This window comes from Meles meles, chromosome 3 (genome assembly GCF_922984935.1).
Source record: "Meles meles chromosome 3, mMelMel3.1 paternal haplotype, whole genome shotgun sequence".
Classification (NCBI taxonomy): domain Eukaryota; kingdom Metazoa; phylum Chordata; class Mammalia; order Carnivora; family Mustelidae; genus Meles; species Meles meles.
The window spans coordinates 41,149,077-41,173,504 of NC_060068.1; the positions used below are offsets into that span (position 1 = coordinate 41,149,077).

Below are 24,428 nucleotides of genomic sequence, written 5' to 3' on the forward strand. Positions count from 1 at the left end.
AATCATATTGTTGATTGAAGAGATGTGAAATCAGTATAACCTTTGTTTTTCCTTCATGTGAAAACATTTTCTTTACAAATGTGTTCTTGTCTATTCATTGCTGTATATTAGTTTGTCATCTTAGTAAAATGTATTTGAAAGACCAGGTAGATAAAAGTGCCATGGTACAGAAAAAGGACTGTGGTACAAATCTTGAACTTTTCTTAGCTGATAGAGTGAATTTTCTTTCAGATCAAGACATGATGTCAGCCTGTAATCCTGCAGTTTTTAATTTCTACAATTATCTGAGAACACATCCTCTTTTGCTAAGACGTCATTTTGGATCATCTGATGTATTGTCCACACACATGAGTTTAACAGGAAAAAGTGGGCTGGCAGGAACAATTAATTTAAGTGAAAGAAGATTATTTTTTACCACAGCCAGTGCTCATTTGAAAGCTGGTTGCCCTATGTTAGCTTTGGAAGTATTATCGAAGATGCCAAAAGTCATCAAGAAAACAAAACCTTTTTGCAGAACATCTAGTTTCCTGGATACTAGTAAAGACTGTTCCCCCTCTTCTCCATTAAAGTTGGATGCCAGGGAAGATAAGTCTTCTGCTATTGACTGGTCACAGTCACTAATGAATGGTTTTGGATCTTCTTCAGAAGGTTCCTCAGAGAAGCAGTCAAACTCCACTCTTTCTTTTGACTGGAGCCAACCGAGTGTTGTATTTCAGGATGACTCTTTAGAATTAAAATGGGACAGTGATAACGATGAAGATGAGGATCTCCCTATTTCAATGAAAGAACTAAAACCTTTACAGAGAAAAATGGGGAAAAAAATAGATGAAACAAGTTCTAATTACATAGAATCTCTCAGCACACTAGATGAAAACGACATTTTAAGTCCATCAGAAGATATCATTGCAGTTCAATTAAAATTTAGAGCATGTTTAAAGATTCTCACAGTGGAACTTCGTACATTATCTACTGGGTATGAAATAGATGGTGGAAAATTGCGTTACCAGCTCTACCACTGGCTTGAAAGAGAGGTGATAGCTCTTCAGAGGACTTGTGACTACTGTTCAGATGGTGAAGACTTAGAGGCTGCATTTGGTGAAAATGGAGATGAATTTGGATTAAATGGAGATGCTGAAGATGTGCTTCAGCAAATGAAAGTGAAACAACTAAGAGAAAATTTTCAGGAAAAAAGACAGTGGCTTTTGAAATATCAGTCCCTCTTGCGGATGTTTCTGAGTTACTGCATACTTCATGGGTCCCATGGTGGCGGTCTTGCCTCTGTGAGAATGGAATTGATTTTGCTTTTACAAGAATCTCAGCAGGTATGTAACTTAGACAATGGCCAGTTAAAGTAGTACACATAGGAGAAACAGTTTTTGGTATTGCTCTGTTTGTCTTTAAATACTAAAATTTTTGGTTTTCTTCACTATGGCTGTTTAAAGGGATGCTCTTTTTTGTATGGTGCATTGCATTATGAATTTGTAGAGTTGTGTGTGTAATAGTTTCAGGATCATTCAGCATCAGGCCCTTTGATCAGGTGAATTCATACTCTGAATTCTTATGAGTACTGTGTGAGGTGATGGGCTTCTCATTAGAATAAGAGGGTATTGTCCCCTCATTTTTTCAATGTATTTGGTGGAATGTTGACCTCCTCAGGTCCCATAACTCTATGAAAGTTTCTGTCATGCTTTTAATTTTTAATTGTTTTAAAATTTTTCCAAGAGGCCCCCGAATTAGTTAAGTAATGGATTAAAACTGTAAACAGTTGATTAACCTTTTTTTCGCCTTGTTTTTAAGGAAACCTCAGAACCAGTATTTCCCAGTCCTCTGTCAGAGCAGACCTCAGTACCCCTCCTCTTTGCCTGTACAGCCAGTGCCAAGACAGTTGTTGCCAACCCATTACTGCACCTCAGTAACCTCACACATGATATTCTGCATGCCATCATAAACTTCGATTCACCACCCCATCCCGACATCCAGAGCAGCAAAGTAAGTACGCTTGATTCATTCTTTAAAACTTAGCTACTTATTATGATAACGCTGAAGGAAAAATTTAAAGCAGCACTTTTTAGAGACAGTTTTAAACATCAGACTACACATAGGAATTGTTACATTACCACTTAAAAATTTTTTGATCAAAGAAAACTTACAGTTTGTATACAGATAAATGTATCTATACAGTATGTATATGATATGTATATAGATACATGAGTATTTCTTTTAGTATTACACTTAGGCAAAAAGCTGATTGCCTTTTAGAAGTAGAAACTTTTAGAAATGATTTAGAAATTGCCTTTTAGAAATAATTTTGGTGTAAAATTATTAATATACAAGTAAACTTTTTCTTTTTTAATATTAAAACACTATATATTTTAAGATTAATGTGAAATATTTTGCCTCTCTTATTTCTCTAGGCCAGGCAGTGTTTTATTAATGAGCTACAGCAGAATCACATGACATGCTTGTTAAAAGTTTACATTCTTAAGTTGACTCCAAACTTACTGAATCAGTGTGTGAGAATGAGTCCCAAGAATATGTATTTTTAGGAAGTTTCTCAGGTGATTCTGATGCATAACTAATCATACAGTTATCTAATCACCAACATCATCTTGCCACCCATCACCACTGTACTTTATATACCATTGATATCACACTTCATGTTTCACCTTTACTCTAAAACATACTGAAATCCTTTAAAGTATGATCATGTTTGTCTATTTTTCTCTCTCTTTTTTCTTGAATAGTCTGTCATTTGGTTCTCGTCTACCTCACAGGCTGTGATATCACACCTGGTTGATATTCTGCTTGCCTAATGGTGGCCTCTCCTACAGTTTTACCTTCTTGAATAACCTTAACCCTTGTCATTTAATTTTGTCACTTTTCCTGTACTCTGCTGTAGAATAAGTGTCCACATGGTATGTTATTCAGTAAGGAATTAAATTTCCTTCAGATTGTGCACAATTTTAAAGCTGTTTAAGAGTCATTCTGAAACATTAGTATCTTCAAATGGCCATCATTTATTTTGCTTATGATTCAGGGGGTTGGCTTCTCAGTTTTTCTAATTTCGTCCACTTGGACTGACTTCTGGATATTTTCATTTGTCTTTGGTCAGCTGGTAGGCTGGCTGGATTCTGGATTAGAGTGGCCATGTTTATATTTTTGGTGGTTGGCAGACTATTTCCAGGACTGATAGTCTATGATCAAGCAGCCTAGGTTCTCTAGAAAAACAGAACCAATATGACATGTGTATGTGTGTGTGTAGAGCTGTGTTTTATAAGCAGTTGGCTCACATAATTATGGAGGCTAACAAGTCCCAAGATTGGCAGTCATCCAACTGGAGACCCAGGACCTATTGTGTAGTTCCAGTCTGGGTCTGGAGGCCTGAGAACCAGGAGAGCCAGTAGAGTATAAGTTCTAGTCTGAAAGCCAACAGGCTTGAGACCTAAGAAGAGCTAGTGTTTCTGTTCTAACGTAGAGACAGGAAAACACCAATGTTCCAGCTCAGTGCAGCCAGGCAGAAGTTCCCTTTTTACAGTTTTATTGTTCTATTTAGGTCTTCGACTGACTGGATCAGGCCTGCCCACATTAGGGAGGGCAGTCTTTCTTACTCAGTCTTCCACTTCTACCAATATTAATTGCATCCCAGTGCTCGCTTCGGCAGCACATATATTAATTGCATCCCACATCAGCCTTATAGATACACCCAGAATGTTTGGCCAAATGTCTGGACACCCCTTGGTCCAGTTAAGCTGATACATAAAATTAACTGTCACGCCTAGGTTATTTCACATAGTGGTTGCAGGTTGCTATTCAGCAAGAATAGCATTTGCAAGCCTTTTGGAGGACTAGGTTGATAAGTTACATAGCATTTTGCCATCTTGGTCAAAGCAAGTCCCAAGGTCATTCCAGATTCAGTAAGTAGAGAAATAGACTCCACGTTTTGATTAGGGAAGCTGGGAAATATTCTGATCATTTTTGTAATTTTCCATATTTGGACTTGCTGTTTCATTTTTATGATGATATTCTTGGTTTTAATTCATACCGCACATCTTATTGATAATTGAAGGGAAAATAGCAATTTGATTTTAATCTACGACTCCCATTTTTTTAATCTACATATAGGACTGTCATACTTGATGATTAGATTAAGAACCTAGTCTTTTAAATGGTCTAATCTAGTTGCTTTCTGACCTGGGTTGTGCTCCTCAGATCTGCCTCTCTCATTGCTTGTCATGCCATGTTTAGAGCCTTCTCTTTCTCAGTACTAATATTTGCCCTTTAGTTGCTGTCTTTCAAACCTTCTTCTTTTTCTAAGTAATTGCATTCTCTTTTGATTGCTTGTTTTCTCTTATAGTTAGAACATATGTTAGCATATGCTTCAATGACCTGTCCATAGGTAAACTATCATTTATCAGACTGAGAGTTTACATATTTTCATTGAGGAAGAAGGTTGAATCTTGAAGGGGTTTAATACGTGGCTTATGCACTACTGAATAGCTAACATCTGTTCCCATTTGTTCTTAAAATAGAAATTAGGTAGCAGGTGTGTGTTTTATGATTTCTGCCAATGGCAGAAATGTGTTTTTAATTTGTTTGTAGTGTGATCTCTATAGGCATAAATGAGTGTTAAGGAAAAAACAGAAATAGTTTTTAAGGACAAAATAGTTTTTCCATCTTTTTTACATCGCTAGATTATAGTAGGTCTTGAGACAAGTTTGATTTTTTAAAAGTTATACTTAATTTTGTTGTTGTTTTTTTCAGGTATATGTAATGCATACTTTAGCAGCCTCACTTTCTGCTTGTATTTATCAGTGCCTTTGTGGTAGTCATAACTACAGGTAAATATCTTTTTGTGAAATTTAGGAATGTTTGCAATAACTGATGAGGTTTCAGAATTTGTATGCTCTTGCTTAGAAAAATTGTTTATGACGGTCTAAATAATACCAAAAGCATTTGAAATGATGAGTACTATTTCTCCATCTTTGAATTTTAGCTTTTCTGCCTTTGTGGCAAATGAATGTTAAGTAGACCCTTGTCAGTGTAACTAGTTAACTTTTATTGATTACTACTAATGCCAGGCCTTGTGATATGCACTGAGATAAGTTCTCCTTTCTTGAGGTCCGTCTAGTTAGAAACAAATGTATGAGTTGATAAGTAATATATATAACATGACATTGCACTTAAGTGATAAGTACTATAGTACAGTTATAATTATATACTATAACATTACAATGTACTATATTGTATATTTATAATATAAGGAAAGGTTCAGGGAACACACAGGAAGGAGTAACTGACTTGAAATTGAGAAAAATTTTATCAAAGTGTGATGTTTATGATATTTCCCTTTATAGCCCAAGGTTTCACTATAATTTAGCTAGGCTTTTAAAACACAGTTTGACACTTTGGTATCTTTCTTTAGTTCTTTGAAATTCTCATTCCTTTTTTAAAAATTTTTACTTAAATTCCAGTTAGTTAACATACAGTGTAATATTAGTTTCAGGTATACAGTTTAGTGATTCAACATTTCCATACATCACCCGGTGCTCATCACAAGTGCCGTCCTTAATCCCCATCACCTATTTCCTCCATCCCCCCACCCACCTCCCCTCTGGTGACCATCAGTGTGTTCTCTAGAGTTAGGAGTCTGTTTCTTGGTTTGCCTCTCTCTTATTTTTCCCCTATGATCCTTTGTTTTTGTTTCTTGACTTTTTTTCTTTAAATATTTTGTCTTTTGTCTCCTATTTCTTATTAGGTATTGGAACTTACAGGTTTCTCTTATTTTCCTTTTAGCTTTCATCTCATATTTTTTTTTTATTTCTTTATTTTTGCTTCATTTTAGGAGAAATCCTAATGCCATTTTCCAGACACTCACTCTTTCTTCGGCAATGTCTCGTCTTTTATTTAGGCTGAGTTTGTGTTTTATAAGTTCTGTTTTTCACTTTTAAGATCTCCTTGTTGATTTTAATGGTCACTTTTATTTTTATAACTTACTGTCTGTATTAATTGTTTTAATGTCTCTGAGTATAAAGCACCTTCTGCCATGTTCTGATAAGTCTGCTTCCTCAGGTACAGATCGTTCACAGAGTTTGTTGTTTTTTACCTGATATTAGCCTTCCTTGGTGTTGATTTTTGCTTGTTTGTGTTTCAGTTCTACCATGGAAGTCTCAATTTACTAATCTGCTTCTGTATTCCCAAGGTAGTTTCAACTTGATTTCTTTGGCCTTCATCCTCCAAGAGTTCACTTTCTTGTTATTGAGTGAGGCTTTATTTTCATCAATGTATCTTTATCTTTTTCATTTCCATAGGTTTATTGTAGCAGGGGGGGATTTTTTTGTTGTTGTTGGCAGCCTGACATTTCTCAACTGCAAAGTAAAGCAGGAGAAACTATTTACAAATGCATCAAAGTGTTATGTCTAATAGAAGACTTGCCAGTCAGAACAGATCTAAACCAATAGATGCGCTGTGTTTAAATATGACATTCATTTACTCACATTTGATATAGGAATTTCTGACAGGATTTAACAAATATTTTTGTACCATCTTCTTTCAGATTTATTTCATAGTTTATGTCAAGCTGTAAGTTACTTTGTTCATTTGTCTGTTTATTTAATTTTAGTATGAAGTGACATTTACTTGGAGAAGCTTACCCTGAATTCCCAAATTTTGTAAAGTGCTCCCCACCTTTTGCTTTCATAACCCTGTATGCATAGGTTTGTTCTCTAAAAGCAACATGTTAGGGGCACCTGACTCTTGATTTCATCTCAGATCATTATCTCAGGGTCATGGGATCAAGTCCCACTTCAGGCTCTTTGCTGGTTGTGTAGTCTGCTTGGGATTTTCTCTCTTCCGTTCCCTCTGCACCCTCTTCCTCTGCTCACTTGCTCACTCTCTCTCAAAGAAAGAAAGCAATCTGATAAAGTTAGTTGTGTCCGATTCCTCCACCAGACTATAAATTTCATGGATACAGAAACCACATTTTTCATTATATCCCTGGTACCTTATGTATATACCTGATGTAACCTAACCTAATGTAGCACTGACAGTCATGAAATATCAAACTCAACCTAAACTGACTTTGTTTTCAACCAGATAACCTTGTTTTGAACTTTCATAGACTAGCTTGCTTTTTGTGGTCAAGAGTGATTTAGTTTTCTCATTTGTATGTATTTTTTATCTTTCATTAAATAAATATACTTAAAAACTTATCACATGTATTTTAATTTAGAAAATTTGCATGTTTACACTTAAAGGATACTTGATTTTAATATAGCACCAGACTATAGAGAACAGTGCTTGGATTGTAATAGCAGTATAACTAATAAAATTTGAATTTTAAGATACTTTAGAAGTTAGATCTAAAACATGGAAATATTACATGTTTTATTTTAGATCATTACATTTGTATTATTTTTGTCTTATATTATTACAGATTGTTCTTATTTAAATGTTCTGTTTTCTTAGTTCATTTCAAACAAATCAGTTTACTGGAATGATGTATCAAACAGTACTGCTTCCCCATCGACATTCTTTGAAAACAGGAAGCTTAGATGAAGCAATAACTCCAAATACATCACCAGCGCAATGGCCAGGTATAAATAATTTTGTATATATGTATGTAAATAAACATATATGAGTTTTTTCTTAGCCTAAGTTTAATCAAATGAGGGCAAAGTCCATTTGGTATGGTTTTGCTGCATGATAATCAGTGTTAAATATTGTTAGAATTGATACCACTTCGTTATTTAGTACTCATGGTAAATTTCGCAGTTACTTAACATTGGTCTTTTTTTTTCCTTTCTAACATTGGTATTTCCCTGACAGTTTTACTAAAATAACTCAAATGTTTTGTTATATCACTTGTTATAATTTTTTTTGTCATGATAGATGTTTGATAGAATGACATTTGTGGTAGGAATTAAATTTTATCAGATTTGTATTAGATGGTAGATTTTCATTGTTTCTCTAAATTGAACAAATTTGTGCATTAACTGTAATAACTTCTACTAGTCTGTGAATCTAGAGAAGAAAAAACTTCAATCCTGATATAAGACAGTTTTTTCAAAAATTAAAAGGTACAGTTCTTTTTAAAATTTATTGTCAGTGGTAGCTGTGTTTGTTTGTTCTAGGAATCACTTCTCTGATCCGACTTTTGAATTCTTCTGGTGAGGAAGCCCAGTCAGGGCTTACAGTCTTGCTCTGTGAGATTCTCACAGCAGTGTATCTGAGTCTCTTCATCCATGGCCTGGCAACACATTCCAGTAATGAACTATTTCGGATCATGGCCCATCCTCTGAATGAAAAAATGTGGTCTGCTGTGTTTGGTGGAGGTGCACATGTTCCCAACAAAGAACACACACACTCAAAAGCTTTACCTGGTTAGTGTATTCATGTTTGTTTATTTTTAAGACTGAAACTGTATTTGTTCATCTGAATGTAAACTTTGTCAAGTGTAATTACATTTTAATTAATTCTCAGAAAGTTTTTGTTACAGACCGTTTTCTTAAACATGAACAAATGGTTTTATGGTGAAAATGCAGTGTCAAGTTTCTGGTGCAGTTTTCAAACTGTAAGACACTTGTGCACCAGTGATTAGAAGTATCTAATGTAATTTTCTTAAATCTTTTGCTTTTGAAATGATCATTAGTTTTTGAAATATTCTGTAACACTGGTCTTTGTTCTATCCCAAATACAGATTCTCTCTTCTTTCTTTGGCAGGAAGGCACTTTGCTATGCCTAGCCCCCACCAGGTAGTGGTATTCTCCATGGAATGTGTGGGCTTTACCAAAGCTCTTTCAACCATCAGTTCTCATAGCCCTCCCAGTCTTGCAGGCAAGATACTAGCTTTAGAAATAGGCTTTTACGGCTCAGCTTGCTTTGTGTTGTTTTGGAGGGGTTGGGGTACTTTGGGCCCATTTTATTTTGTATGGCACTTAAAATAGAAAATTGAGAAATTTCCTTTAATCAAGCCATATTTTTGATTTGAAACAATGATTCGCATTTCAGAAAACCATCTCTGCTTTTTATTCTGCTTTTAAATTATTTCCTTTGATGTTTTCTATTCCTTAGACTTCAATATCTTTTTAAATGTGTAGAAATAAATGTCAATGCTAATCATGGTAAATCAGACTATGGCTTGAAATGTCTGGAAAACATTTCAAATGAGGCTGCTTTATGTTTTGCATACTATGATTCTGGCCATTAGGGGTTTTGGATTTCTAAGTGTTCATAATACCAGGAAAAGTAAATATTTTAAACAACTATATCCCTGTTTCTAGACTTTCTAATGTTGAAACTATATATATTATATCTTGATGTGAAAAGGATCTTCATAATACTTTTTACCTAGCTGTTAAATTTTTGTTTTATAATTTATTAGCCCATATATGATAATCTTAGTTTTCAAATTTTTAAAAATATTTTCATTTTTATGACATCTCTTTTCATTTTTTAGGAGTAATTTCCTGTGTGTTATTTTTTATGTGGACAAAAAAAGAAAAAGACTAACTTTTCATGAAATTTACCTTGGAATATGTATATTCCTTGGAATATATATATATATATATATATATATATATATTTATTTATTTAACTTCAGATATCTGAATTCAATTTAAAAAAAGTCTAAGTTTAAGAGGGAATAAGATTTATAGGTCTACTGAGATTAGCATTAAAAAGGTGGTAAACTAATTGTGGACCTGTTTTTAATGTGTCCTAAGAGAAAATCATTTAAAACTTTGATCTCGTATATACAAAATATTAAAAAGGGATAAATTCTTGCTATGGGAATGTCCAAATACCTGTAAAAAATTAAAAATATTCTTACTAACCAGTCACCATGTCTCAATTCCAACCATTTCAACTGAGCACAGATGTGTAAAGAACCTTACTCAGAGTCTTAAGTTTTGTTGAACCACTCAGTTTTAGTTGTTTCTACACACAAATACCTTCACAAAAATTATCTTATAGGTACTATCTATAAACTTACTGAACCCTACCTAGTGAAAGTGACTGAAAATTACCTGCATCTGTACATTTAATTCTTTGGTGGCAAGTAACGCAGAATACTTAAAACACGTGGTTCCTTTAGTGTTAAGTCTGCATCCAAGTTATGTGTTGCTCATCTGTCTTTGAAGACCCAGAAACTGTGGAATCAGTCATAGATGTAACTTTGTACTAGAAGACGAATTAAAAGTCACCATTTGTTTTTCTTGTTCTAGTGTAAATTCTGATTTCAGTTTTCTTCACAATGATGGTCTCATGAGCTAAATTCTTTTCTTTTTTTCTTTTTTATTTACTTAAATTCACTTAGCCAACATATTGTACAGCATTATCATCAACTAAATTATATTTCTCTCTACATGTCTTTTATATACTTAATGCACTAATATTTTTAGTGACAAAATTTAAATATTGACTAAGCTTTGTAATGTAAGAAAATGATAGATGATTTCTGTTAGATTTCAGTTTGGCAGGTTAGAATTCTTAATAAAAATATGAATTTAATCAGTGATTTTTTTTTTAGATCAGATTTAACTGGGTGAATTCCACATCACATATTAGTGAAGGATTTACTTTTTTCTAACTAAAATTAGTGCAGGTGTAAGTTTGTGGAGTTAGTAATTATTTTGTTATTATGGTTAATTTTTAAAATAAATAATCAGGTGAGCAATAACAAGTTTGGAAAAATGATTTTTTTTTTCTGCTAACAGTTAGAAATCCATACTTTGCTTTTGATTGCATATTATAAAGCAAAGCAGTGTTTTTACTTGAAGGATTTTTATTGTATTTTGTCATGATATTTGCAATAATGAGAACTGTGGATTTTTCATCTTCATCTTGATAAATTTATAGTAATGATTTTGTATGTCTCCACATTGAGAAATAAAATATAAAATGAGTATTTTATTTATAGTAAGCATAACTTTTTTAAACTATGAGACTGCTAATGATGTTTTAGACATTTTGAAGTATATTTTTGCCATTTGATTATTTATGTTAAATACGGACCAGAAAATCCAAATGTTTTGCTTTTCCCCTAAAACTCGTATAAAAATAAAAGTTTCCTGTTCAGTGTTTAGTGATTATATGTGTCATTGCTATCCTTCCTTTAGCAAAATACATAAAATAGCAACATTTCTTGACCAGAAAAAGTATAAGACTTCAGCGTTTTTAAAATAGAAAATGATCAGCTATTTACAATACAGATGGGAATATGCCCAGCAATTTTAACTGACTACTGAACCAAAAAATAACTAGTTTTGCCAGAGAAGGGAATACATCTTTTGTTAGAGTCCTTGGACACACTTTTTTTTGAGGGACAGGCATAAATTTTCATTAAAAAGCATCTATTCATTTCATAACTACCATATTTGTCCTTTTGTGACAGGTTTATTTCATGTAGCACAGTATCCTTGAGGTTCATCCGTGTTGTGGCACATGATAGAGTTTTCTTTGTGTAGCTGAGTAGTATTTCACTGTATGTATGTATTCCTTTCTCACTTTTAACAAGTCTTTTGTGCTGGAGCTAAAATCTTATAGGCACATCTGGATCGTGGTCTTCAGGGTAATGGAGAAGTAGTTATCTCTAGATTTTTTATTTTATAACCCTATCCACAAAACATGCTTGAGCAAATCCTCATTATGTGTGTATTTACTTATTTATAAATACATGTACTCCTGCTGATCCAGATATTAAACATTGTCAGATTTTCTTCTTCCCCTTACCACTTCCCTCTCCTTTCTGCTCCCCTTCTCCCACCCCCCTTTCTTTTTCCTTCCTCTATTGCCTTCTCCTCCTTTCTCTTCTCTTCCACTCCTCCTCTCTTCTTCTTTCCCTTCTCTCCTTCTTACCCTGTTTCTCTTCCTTTTCCCCACTTCTGCTTATTACAAAATAAATCTCAGTAGTAGTTGTAAAATTTTCTTTCCATATTCCAGTGAATCACTTTGAACACCCGCTGTTTGGAAACTACTTGCTCTGTGATTTGGAGACAAATCACTACTTTCTACTAAGATAATCATCATTTCATTTTTATAGGTACTTATGAAGCAGGTACAAGGTACTACTGTGCCTTACCAATCCTTGAGAGTCAGTCTTAACTAAAGTCTGGAAAATTTCACTTGTCAGACATTTTTTTAGCATTAATTTTATTCTTTAAGGGTTAAGAAGTGCCTTAAATTTATGCTCCTCAAATCTGTTTTGGTATTTTCCTTTTAAGAATCTTTAAAGTTTACTTGTAAAGTCGTGTTTTACATAGAATTTTGAGAATTTGTTTTTTATTTAATTGATTAATTAAAATGTTGGCCTGTATTTGTTCTTCTCAAACTTTTTGTCTGAAATGGATGCTAGAGAAGAGTGAATATATATATACCTCTTAGGAGATCTCTTATGCTTAACTGTCTTGCCAAAAGCAAGAAATAGATTGGGATCTGTTTTATCTTGAACTTATGTGACTTTCGTCTTCTCCATATCTTTGATTCTTTCCAGTAAAATATTTTAAAACATCATTTAAATTACTTACCTTCATCCTCCCACCCCCTAAATTTTGGAACTATACTTGAAGGTCCAGTACAATGCGCCCCCTGCTTTTTCATGCACTCTGGCACACTCATGAATAGTCTTGTGATAAGTATGCCTTAGATTGATAAGCACAGAATGAGATCATTCTGCTGGTTACTTTAAGAATTTTTAAAAGAAATATTTAAGTCTAGGTTTAGAACATTAATTTTGTCTGATTTAAAATGGTAAACTTGGGGCATCTGCATGTCTCAGTTGGTTAAGCTCCTTCCTTCAGCTCAGGTTATGATCTCAGGATTAAGCCCCCTGTTGGACCCCTCACTCAGCAGAGAGTCTTCTTCTCCCTCTCCCTCTGCCTCCCGAACCCCCCCACTTATGCTCGCTCATGCTCTCAAATAAATTCTTTTAAGAAAATGATAAACTCAAAAAGTGTTAACTTGTGAGCCTTCCTCTTATGTTTTGATTTTAATCAAAACAATATATGTGCATGATAATAAATCCAATAGTCCAGAAGAATTTATGATAAAAAGCAACATTGTCTTTCTTACTCCTCTTTACCTCCTCTGCCCATTCTTTAAATGTAGTCTCTTAATCATCACTGCAGATTGTACTAGGAGTGAGGATAGAGGTTCTTAAAGCCTTGACTTTATAAAAGTACTATCTTGACTTTAAAAGTACTTCTTAAAAGTACTTTCTATGAATCCAAAGCAGCTAAGAAATTTTTAAAAATTTATGTTAGCGAGTGATTCTGTCTTTTCTTATCCATTGTACATTCGGTTTTTTTAACCGACTTTCTAGCTTCTCTATGTTCCTTGTAATTTCTAAGCTCCATATCCAAGTTCCTTTCAGTTCTCCCTAATACTGGTTTTTTCTTCTATTACTAATAAAGTAGCCATTTACCACCTTAGTAATGCAACAGTAGAGTCGGTTTTTATCCAAGGAGTGACAGAGATTCTTGATATTTAATTATTAGCATTTTCAAAAATCACCAGTTGAGCCTTCAGCCATTCTGCAGTCTCTATTGGTCCTTCATGACTATGCTAACCCACTGTGATTTAAACATAAAATCATCTTAAGTCTTGCTATAATTTACTGGAAAAGAAGAAGCAACTATGCTAATGAGAAGCTACAGGTTATTTCTTGTTTGCTGGGAGGCATCACTCAGGTCCTTTTATTTATAGCATTTCAAGCAATAGAACATTCAGTACTGTGAACTGTTTGCCATTTTTTTCTTTGTTCATCAAAAGTATTTTAGTAAGTAGTTTTATATTTCTGATATTGAGTCTGTCATTTTAAACATTTACCCCCAGTATGGTAACTTTTCTTATTTTCATGTCAGTATCTGGTTTCATTGACTATACTTGTAAATTTTTCTCTTTTTTAATTTAAAAATCTTCTTAGGTTTTGGTTTTAAAACTCTGATTTTTTATCATATAGCTGTATTGGCAAAAATGTATCTATTTAATGTTGTTTGTAAGTTTTATTTTTCCAGAGATTTTTTAAGTTTCTATATTCATATGCCTTCTAATCTAAAAAAAAAAAGCAAAATAGTAATGTTAAAGTTAAATGATTAATTTATTTTAAACCACGGCATTAATTTTTACATTTATATTATACATTTTTTACTTGATTAGAATTTGGTAGAACCACTGTTGTAGAATGAATATGAATGTATACAACGTATATTAGAAACATGATTGTTGACTACCAGTTGCTTTTAAAAACAGGAAAATAATTGGGGCACCTGAGTGGCTCAGTTAGTTAAGCATCTGACTCTTGGTTTTGGCTCAGGTCATGTTTTCAGGGTGTTGAGATCAGCCTCATGTCAGACTCCCACGCAGCATGGAGTCTGCTGCTCCCTCTTCCCTGCCTCTCCTCCCACTCGTGTGCGTGCTCTCTCTTTTTCTCTCTCAAACAAAGAAGTCTTTTTAAAAAGGCAGAAATTTACACATTTAATCTGAAAGTTCCTTTTTAAAATCATTTGAGAATTTATGTAATATCATACCACGTCTTGGCAATCTTTTAGAATTTTTTGCATTTTAATTTCCTTTTTTTCTGAAATCACTAAATCAGTCTGTTAAACTCAGCTTGGCTGTAGCTTGATATAATGCATGAGCATGCTGTTTATGCAAGCTGAGTAGCTTCAAACAATAAAACGAAATTATATTACAGAACACATATTTGCATTCCTTTGAAAGGTAAGTCAGTTCTCACTGGAACAATTGAAAGAGTATATTGGTGTGCCTTATTGCAGAGTTATTTGCTTGTCAATTAGACATATGCTTATCTTTGGGACATCCTTGGTTCTGTACTGGTGATTTGCATCTTGTAACTTAGTATTTGTTACTTATAGATTTATGTAACTTGTTTTTCTTTCCCTTAATATTCTAAAGTAAAATACTAAGAAAATACTAACCATTAAGTGTTTAAAAGTTAAAACAACAAAGATTGTGTTTTCTCCCTCTCTGTTATTCAACTGACCAGAAAATTCCATGTGCAAGCCATTTCCAGAAGTCTGAGTCAGTGTAATTCAGTTGTTAACATATTTGAATTCTTTTATATATTTTCAGTGAAAACATTCAGTTTTCTATGTAGATAAAAGGCCAAAGAATGACTAAAGAACCTCATAAGTAAGATGGTGCCTTCAATTAACATTGGCATCCCATGATACTCTTTGTTTCCCAGGATATTCTTCAAAGTAAAGGGATGTAGATAATTTTCTTTCATCATCATAGCTCAATTATGGACTCATTTACAGACAGATATTATATCCTATTACCCACATATGGAATAGAAAAGTTAACTTTCAGAGAATGAGGGATAAGTTGAGATAAAAGCAAAGTTTGGTTTTTACAGTGATTTTTGTCTCACTTCTACTTATTTTTTTAACCTATTTTAATGATCTCAGTTTTGTGTTTATGCTTATTTGTAACCTTAAATCTTAAGTAAAGATAGGTGAAATTAGTACAGTGGAAATAGTACTTACTTTAATAATACTTTATTTTATTTTTATTAGTTTCTTCACTTGTGGAAGAAGGAGAGAAACAGAACAAACGTTTTAGGCCATCAAAAATTTCTTGTAGAGAATCTGCCCTACCGACTTCTTCCCCATCAGTAGTCAGCCAGGAGTCACTGACAGTCCAAGAGAAGTTCATCCCACCAGAGCTCAGTATCTGGGACTATTTCATAGCCAAGGTAAAAAAAGTGCCACCTAAAACAACATGTATGCAATGAAATGGAAATGAAAATGTTTGAAGTAAGTGGATTGTTGCTGCTTCCAAGTGTTTTCCCACTCTAGCTTAGAAAGATTTCATTTTGTCAGGCTGCGTAACAAAACAAAACAAAACACCCTCAAAAATATTTGGACATTTCCATTTGGCTTTTGATGCAGTCCTTTGATAACTTATGGTTTCTATATTTTAAGCAAAATACAGTTCTTAGATGAAAAAAGATATGTTGGTCAACACCTCAGTGCTAAGGTATTTCATGGTAATTAAGGAATCCAGATTACAAGAAGTCCCAGGGCCACTGCTGCTCTTGTTCCTTTTCTGTACTGCAGACGCTTCTGCATGGTTCTCATATACATGTTATAGTTACTGCTATTTAGTGAAGTAACGAGTCCCTCAGCAACATGGCTCAGAGTTTCCAGTCTATTAACTGTGAGCAGTGACCTCAAGTACAAACATCCCTGCTGGCTCTTCTGTCCGCACATCACGATGGAAAGAGCAGGTGTACCTCGTGTGCAGTCATCAGTCACAAGAGTTCTTTCAGAGTCTATTGGTGGTTCATCATTTAGGACCCGTTATTCAGTTTGTATACAGACAGCAAAGTGTCCAACTCAAGTGACATTTTACAAAACTGGATAATCGGAAGAGGGAATTGGCCCATGAAGATGGAAGTGCAACCAAACAATCACAAGTGGTAGCCCTGGAAGTGACATTCAGATTGAATGTAAGCAGTGTGTCGGCTAATAGGATTTAAATAAAAAAATGAAAGATGGTTTCTACCAAAAAAAAAAGTTAAATGTAAACAAAGTTTTAGTAAAATAGCTCACACTGGGGCTACTGACATTGCTGTCATTTGAAAGATTCTGGATGTGCAACCAGAGGACTAGTGAGGGCTAACTTGTGAACAGAAGTGAGGAAAGTGTAACACAACGAGGAAAGTGTTCTAGACATACTGAAATTGGCCCAAAAAAAGAGAAAAAAGCCCCACTTCACATTAAAAGAACTCTGGCTAATATTTCATAGCACTGAAAGTGTAAAGAATAAAATGTTGGAAGATGATACAAACTTAGAATCATGTATAACAGTTTGCCCACTCAAAGTACTCTTGATAATTTATTTACAAAGAAGTAAAACACTTGTTGGGGCACCTGAGTGGCTCAGTCGGTTAAGTGTCTGCCTTCGGCTCAGGTCATGTCTCAGAGTCCTGGGATCAAGTCCCATATCGGGCTCCCTGCTCAGCGGGGAGCCTGCTTCTCTGTCTGCCTCTCACTTGTTTTCTCTCTCTCTCAAATAAATAAATAAAAATATTCAAGAAAAAAAAGAAAGAAAGAAAACATTTAAATTCTCAATATTTCTAGTATTTTAATTACAGTGTGCTAAATAAATACTATTTGTTACTATTTTTTCATTTCCCTATACATTTATTGCCAACCATAAGAGTTTTAATATTTCAAAAAATGTATTTGTAGTTTTTTCCTTTGTTTATTAAGATTGCTTCACAGTGGTTTCAGCTTGCACGGTCGTTTCCATGTTCCTGTGCCATTATGCAGAGCAGAAATGGCCTATCTGCCTCTCCTGTGATCACTCGCATCCCTCGTATTCTCAACTTCTGGATGTTCTTCTTACTTTCTTCTATTATTTGATACCTAACTATTTTCTGCTGACAACAATCCTTTAGGCATGTTAAGCAGTAGCTTTTATTTTTCTTATATTTTTCTTGGGGTAAAGACAGGCATTTGTCTCTCCTTGTTCTTCATTGCCCTTTGCAGAGTCATTCATTTATTCAACAAATGTTTATTGAGCCCCTTATTGATATGGGAATATCTTGATGTCATCTTTATTTTTTTTTAAGATTTTATTTATTTATTTGACAGAGAAAGCTCACAAGTAGACAGAGAGGCAGGCAGACATTCTATGCCTTCAGAGGCAGAGAGAGAGAGGAGGAAAGCAGGCTCCCTGCTGAGCAGAGAGCCGATGTGGGGCTCGATCCCAGGACCCTGGGATCATGACCTGAGCCGAAAGCAGAGGCTTTAACCCACCCAGGTGCCCAATGTCATCTTTATTTTTGAAGCAGTTTTAATTGATAGAGGATCTATGATGAGGAAGGCCTTCTTGAGCTCTTTTGTTCCTGGATCTTGTTAAATTTCTGGCTGGTCTGTCCCTGTCCCAGTTCATACCATAGCCTCAGGCTAGTCAAGAGGTTAGCCTTTCCTAGTCGTTTGGTACTGAGATAGCTGTTGCTTTTGAAGGTGCCCCTGGACCTGGGATTTTTATTCAAGGCAGCCACCTCTGGCCATACAGCAGAGTTCTTGGTGCTCATGGACTGCCCTGCAGCACAGAGTGGCCAGGTGGGGTAGTGGCAGCCCAACCAAAATGACCAAAATGCCAGGCTCTCACTGTTTCTCCAGAGATTCCAGTTGATTTCTCTTGAATAAATGCTTCTCTCTGTGTTGTATGCATTGATCAATTGATCCAGTATCTCTAAGTGGGTCTTTTTTACAACACAGTGCAGTTTTACTGTTGTTTCTGGTAAGAGGACTTAGGAGCTTCTCTCTCAGCTCTTTCAGAATTTCTCCTATCCCTGCTATGTGTCTTTACTGGTCTTCCCTGCACCAAAGATTTTATAACTCCAGATTTCCTGTATTACCTCTTCCATCTTCACTCTTAACTCTAAGTTAAAAGGCATTAAAACTCTTACCATCCTGTCATGAAGCTGTAACTACACTTGTTCCCATCTTATTCATTCCTCCTGTTAATAAGGACAAAGAGTCCTTCCTATCAGAGACTTCTGTTCTGTTCTGAATCCCATCTGTGCTTTCCTACTTTTGACTCTCATCTCTATTGATTGCTTCCCATCAGGACAGAAGTGTGCTCTACTGTCTCTCATTCCAAATCCTGCTTTGATCCCAGAACTTTTTCCAGCTAGTACTCTGTTTCTCTATTTCCCGTTATCATTCAGCTTTTTAAAACTATACACACATTTTTTTTTTTTTTCTGTTATCTTGGGTTCCTTTCATAGTTGTGCACTCTATGACTTCTAACACAGCTACCTCATTGAAGCTGCTGTTGAGATTCAGGGGGCATCCATGTTGTTACATATAACTGAAACTTCTTTATCATCATCTCATTTGAACTCTTAGCAATATTCAGCACATGCAGCCATTTCCTCCTTGATGCCATTCTCTCTTAATGCCATTCTCTTCTAGTTTTTCCCCTAACCTTACTATTTATTCTTCCATAGTCCTTTCTTCATTCTTCCTTTTCAGCTTGACCTGTGAATCTTGATCTCTTTCAACATTTGGGTTTTTTATATTTCTTTTGTCCAACACCTCCCTTTTATAACCACCGTTCTCTCCTACTAGTAAATGGCATCTTCATTCTAATAGTTGCTTGAGTCAGAAACCTAGAAATAGTCTTTTTCCTCTCTGTCCTTTGCTCTCCATACTTATCAGCCTATCAGTGCTTCTCCAAAATATACAGTTAGTGTGTTATTTCTCTCCATCTTCATCACTAACACATACCTCCATGTTGTTGGAAACCAATCTCTGTGCTCTGGAGCCAAAATATAACATGATGACAGAGTTTGGGGATAAAGAAGAATGATAGTCTTATTGCTTTGCCAGGCGAAGGAGGCTGTAGCTGGCCATTGCTTTCAAAACTGCAGACCTACCTGGGATAAAAGGCTGTGGGAATTTTAGAGGAAAATAAAGGATCTGGGCAGTTTAGATTGGAATTTGGTATGAGCTACCAGCTCTGTTCATCATGTCTTCAAGGTGGTGTCTGACTTGTGTAGGTACCAGCCATCTGAGTCTCTTGACTAAGTATACTTTGAGGTCGGGGAGATGTCCACATTGATACTGAGTTCCTAGAACAAAAGATTCTATAGAAAAACAAGTCAAGACAGAGGTGGGAGTGGGCCTCAAGAATGAGGAAGAGAAAAATCAATTCCATTTAAAGTTAAGCCTTGCTGAAGCACTATCGTGTCCTTCTGGCTTTCCATCCATCTTTATGTTTCTAGAGCGGTTTCACTTACTTAGTTACTCATGTCTCCGTTTCTAGTCTTGCCATTTGAGTTTTTCTCTCATAAGAGAGTGGGCATAGTCATATTCTTAAGATGTAAATCTCAATACCTGCCCTCTACTTAAAACTCACCAGTGGCAATCCATTACCTTCTTTACGGTGACCTACAAAAACCCTCCCTACCTGTCTCCTTCCATTGTCTTCACTGTTCATCCCAACATTTATCCTCCTGCTTATGGGCTCTAGTCAAACCGCTTACTTTCCACACCAAGCTCTTTCCCATATTAACGCCTTTCTACCTGCAATTTCCACTGCCTAAAATGCTTTTCTTCCCTCTCGTTCTATGGCTTACTTCTTGTCCTTTCAGTCTCACTTAAGTGCCGCTTTATCAAGAGGCCTTTCATGATCACCTTATGTCAGTTCTTGTTAATGTTCTCAATCCCATCTGTCTTCTTTTCTGTATGGCACAACTAAATACAGTTTGTATTTAGTTTTCTATTATTGGTCTGTTTTCTTCCATAAAAAGGTAAGCTTTCTGAGTGCAGTGACTGTTTAAGTCTTTAAAAAAATCCTTATAGCAAGGGTGCCATCTGGATGGTTAAACATCTGACTCTTGAGCTTAGGTTTTGATCTTAAGATTGTGAGTTCATGCCCCATGTTGGGCTCCAGACTGGGCATGGAGCCTACTTGAAAGAAAAAAATTCTTATGGCAAGTATACTTTTTGACACATTGATACTTGATAAATTTTTTGTCGAATGTCTGAATTAGTAAGAGAATTTGTGTAAAGTGAGGTTGAAGGCATAGAATGTCAAAAAAGAAGCAGCTGAGTACTGGTTACTTTACTTTTTACATTGATGTGTCTGAAAAATGAGATAAATTGCTAATATTAGGCTCTATAATTGAATGTTTTAAATTGCAGAGTTGAATCTGTACCTTTTTTATTTTAGCCTTTTCTACCCCCTTCCCAAAGTAGAGCAGAATATGATTCAGAGGAGAGTCTGGAAAGTGATGACGACGATGATGATGTTTTAGCCTCAGATTTCCATCTCCAAGAACATTCTAATTCAAATTCATATAGGTATGGAGTATTTAATTTTAAGCTTCTTTTTAAAAATTCATCTTGGCTTATATACATAATATTTTTGAAAGTAACGTGTATGAAATTGATAGCTTATTGAATTACTTCACACATTATAACTCAGATTTCTTTAGATGAAATTGTTAAATTCCTTTCTTTAAGAATAATTACAGTTAGTTTTTTATTACCCATGAGTCGGTCCTCACAAATGCTGTCAGACTTTTCCTTGTTCTTTGTTTCCCTGAGATCAACAAACTCTACTGTTTTAGCCTAGAAAACATAGTATCTTTTCAGTATAATACTAATACCCTAAGATATCAATGATTACTGTCTTAAAAATGGGTTGCACATATTATAAAAATTATGAATGTTCAAAATGTTCACCCTCAGCTCCATTGCTGCTTTATCCTTACATGTATGTATAAGAGGATATTATCTTGTCTCTTTTGATACATTGTATCTCTGGAAGGTGTATGTACTTTTTAAAACATTGTATGTTAATGGTATGATAGAAAAATAGAAATTTACTATAAGAAATAAGTAATGTATTCGTGAAAATGAAATAAAAATACTCCTTTATCGAAAAGAATTATTACAAGATTTTTACTTGACCCAATTTTGTTTTTTTAATACATAAAATATTTACGTGTCTCAAAAGTCACTCAGACTCTGTAACTTAATAACAAAACCAAGCAACCCAATTAAAAAAGCAGGCAAATGACTTGAATAGATGTTTTTCCAAAGAAGATATATAGATGGCCAATAAGTACAAGAAAAGATGCTATCATTAATCATTAGGGAAATGCAAATTGAAACCACCATGGGAGATTACATCACACCCCTTAGAATGACTACTATCCAAAAAACAGAAAATAACAGTGTTGTCGAGAATGTTGAGAAATTGGAACCCTTGTGCACTAGTGGGGGGAATGTGAAATGGTCCAGCCACTATGGTAGTTAGGAAATTAAAAATAGAATGCCATATAACCTAACAATTTCACTTCCGAGTGTATACCTGAAAGAATTAAAAGCAGAGTCTTGAACAGGTATTTGTACAAACCATGCTCGCATCAGGAGCACATATGCTAAAAGAAAATGGGGTCAGTATTCGTAGAAACCATGTTCATAACAGCATTATTCACAATAGCCAAGGGATAAAAGCACCAAGCATCTGCTGACAGATGAATACATAAACAAAATGTGGTATATTCATGTAATGGAATAGTATTCAACCTAAAAAAGGATAGAAATTCTGACAAATGTTACAATGTGCATGAATCTTGAGGATATTATGCTAAGTGAAGTAGCCAGTCCCAAATAGACAAATACCATGACAGTGGTGTATAAGTCCACATACAGGATGCTTAGAGTAGTCAAATTCATAGAGACAGAAGGTAGAATATTGGTAGCCAGAGACTAGGAGAAGGGGAAATGGGAAATTATTACTTAATGGGGATAGTTCCAGTTTTGCAAGATAAGAATTCTAGAATTAGATGGTGGTGATGGTTGAATATACTTAATGCCAATGAAATGTACACTTAAAAATAGTTAAGACGGTTAACTCTATATATACAATTTAAAGTAATAAAAAGCCAGTACTCTAAGAAATAAATTTTCACTTTAAAAGAAAAGTTGAAAAACAACCTGAGGGTTTTGAAGGGTCAGGGGTGGGAGGTTGGGGCAACCTGAGGGTTTTGAAGGGTCAGGGGTGGGAGGTTGGGGGAACAGGTGGTGGGTAATGGGGAGGGCACGTTTTGCATGGAGCACTGGGTGTTGTGCAAAAAGAATGAATACTGTTACGCTGAAAAAATAAATAAAATGGAAAAAAAAAGTTGAAATTTCTTTTTTTAATAAAAAAAAACTATATAAAAATGTGAAATTGGAAGTCTCACATTTTTGTCTTCACCTATTTTCTACACCCTCTACATATGCCCATTTTTATTAGTTTCTGTTTTTATCCTTCTCTTTGCAAAATAAGCATATTTGTAGGTGTTTGAAACCTTATTTCTCTTCTTTTTTACATGGAAGGTACCAGGTGCATAGTATATATAGTGTTCTATGATTTGATTATTTGTTAGTACATATAGGAGTTCACTTCATACTAACTCTTCAGAATTCTTCTACATTCTTTTTTTATGGCTTCCTTATTATTCTGTGGTTCAAAACCAAAGTGTTTCCACCCCTGGCGGATAATTGGTTGTTTCTGCTCTTTTGCTCTTACAGGTAAAGCTGACATGAGTAACTACATGCATATATTGTTTTATTTTTCTGGAAGCATATCTGCAGAGTAGATTCTTGACAGTAAAACTGTTGGATTAAAGAGTGGTGTACTCTTCTAAAACCCTGAGTAAATCTTTAACAGATCTACTGTTGTTTTATTTTCAGTTGGTCATTGATGCGCTTGGCAATGGTGCAGTTAGTGCTCAACAATTTGAAGACCTTCTATCCCTTTGCAGGTCATGACCTTGCAGGTAATGTATATCTTAACATGAACTAATATTCCCATTGCCTTTGAATTACCTTTTTTGCATTTTTTTTTTCAAATAGTCAAGAAAAACTTTAGTAACTTCCTGTTGTAGAAGATAGGTTTCTTTTAACCAGACCAGCCATCTATAAATGTATCTATCATATTGTTTGGTGCCGTCAGGAGGACGATGTCCCAAGAAAGCAGGGGATCTGAACCTGATGTGATTGACTGTATTGAGACTTTATTTATACCTCTAGTGGTGTTGGGGGATTTAATAGCAGTAGACACAAAGAAAACGAAGCAAATGTAAAAACTTAGTGATTATTAACTCCAGGGGAAGAAAAGATTGCACAGAAAGAAAGGGGAACGAGAGTATACTGCATAATCTAGTTGTGGTCTGTATTTATAAATATAAATAACAAGGTAAACGCAAAAACACCAATTTTACCAAAAATTATTATGTGACTATACTGGAATGATGGAGAAAGTAGTTTATTCTCATATTCCATAGCATAGTAATAAGTGAGTACATCATTTCTAAAATGCAAAAATCCAGAATTCACAGGATAGGCATATTACTTAGATTTTTAGAGGTGAATGAATAGCAAGAATAGCTAAAAGTTGAAGGTGGAGTGAGGAATCAGGAAAATGAAATTATACAGAAGTAGAAAGTGCTGAATTTCCCTTTAAGTGTTATTTAACTTTCTGTGTGTTTTAATTTTCTAAACAAATTTTAGTTACGTACCATATGACATTGGGCTGATGCAAAGATTTAAAGCAATTGTTTTTCCTCTCCGACATATTTTCATAATATTCAGGTAAATTCGTTAATGTGAAATCAAAGCCCAAAGCAGTAATTGATATAGCAGTACTTTACATCATAAGTCATAAATATTATTCCAAGTTGCAGTAGTAAAACTGTGGTATAATTTTGACTCAGATTACTGTTTTTTTTTTTTCTGTTGCTGTGGGCCACCTAATTATGTTGAAACAGAGATTTATTACATTTTTGTTTTTTTTAAGCCTCTGGAAGTCTCTCCCCACTCTCCTGCACAACTCCTCTGCCAAAATGTCTGTCTCAGTCATTCTTAATATCAACTGTAGCAGTTTACTGAAGA

At 34.7% G+C, this 24,428-nt stretch overlaps 1 protein-coding gene across 4 annotated transcripts in view; it reads left to right on the forward strand.

The window, feature by feature from the left end:
• Positions 1 to 24,428, forward strand: part of DMXL1 (Dmx like 1) — a 132,790-nt gene that overhangs the window by 67,307 nt on the left and 41,055 nt on the right. For all 4 annotated transcript variants that reach the window (XM_045999093.1, XM_045999094.1, XM_045999095.1 and 1 more), the window contains exons 24-31: positions 232 to 1,322; positions 1,798 to 1,989; positions 4,762 to 4,838; positions 7,465 to 7,592; positions 8,130 to 8,378; positions 15,534 to 15,712; positions 20,713 to 20,843; positions 23,229 to 23,314. In XM_045999093.1, coding sequence (XP_045855049.1) covers positions 232 to 1,322; positions 1,798 to 1,989; positions 4,762 to 4,838; positions 7,465 to 7,592; positions 8,130 to 8,378; positions 15,534 to 15,712; positions 20,713 to 20,843; positions 23,229 to 23,314 — 2,133 coding nt within the window. The remainder of the gene's footprint in view (positions 1 to 231; positions 1,323 to 1,797; positions 1,990 to 4,761; positions 4,839 to 7,464; positions 7,593 to 8,129; positions 8,379 to 15,533; positions 15,713 to 20,712; positions 20,844 to 23,228; positions 23,315 to 24,428) is intronic.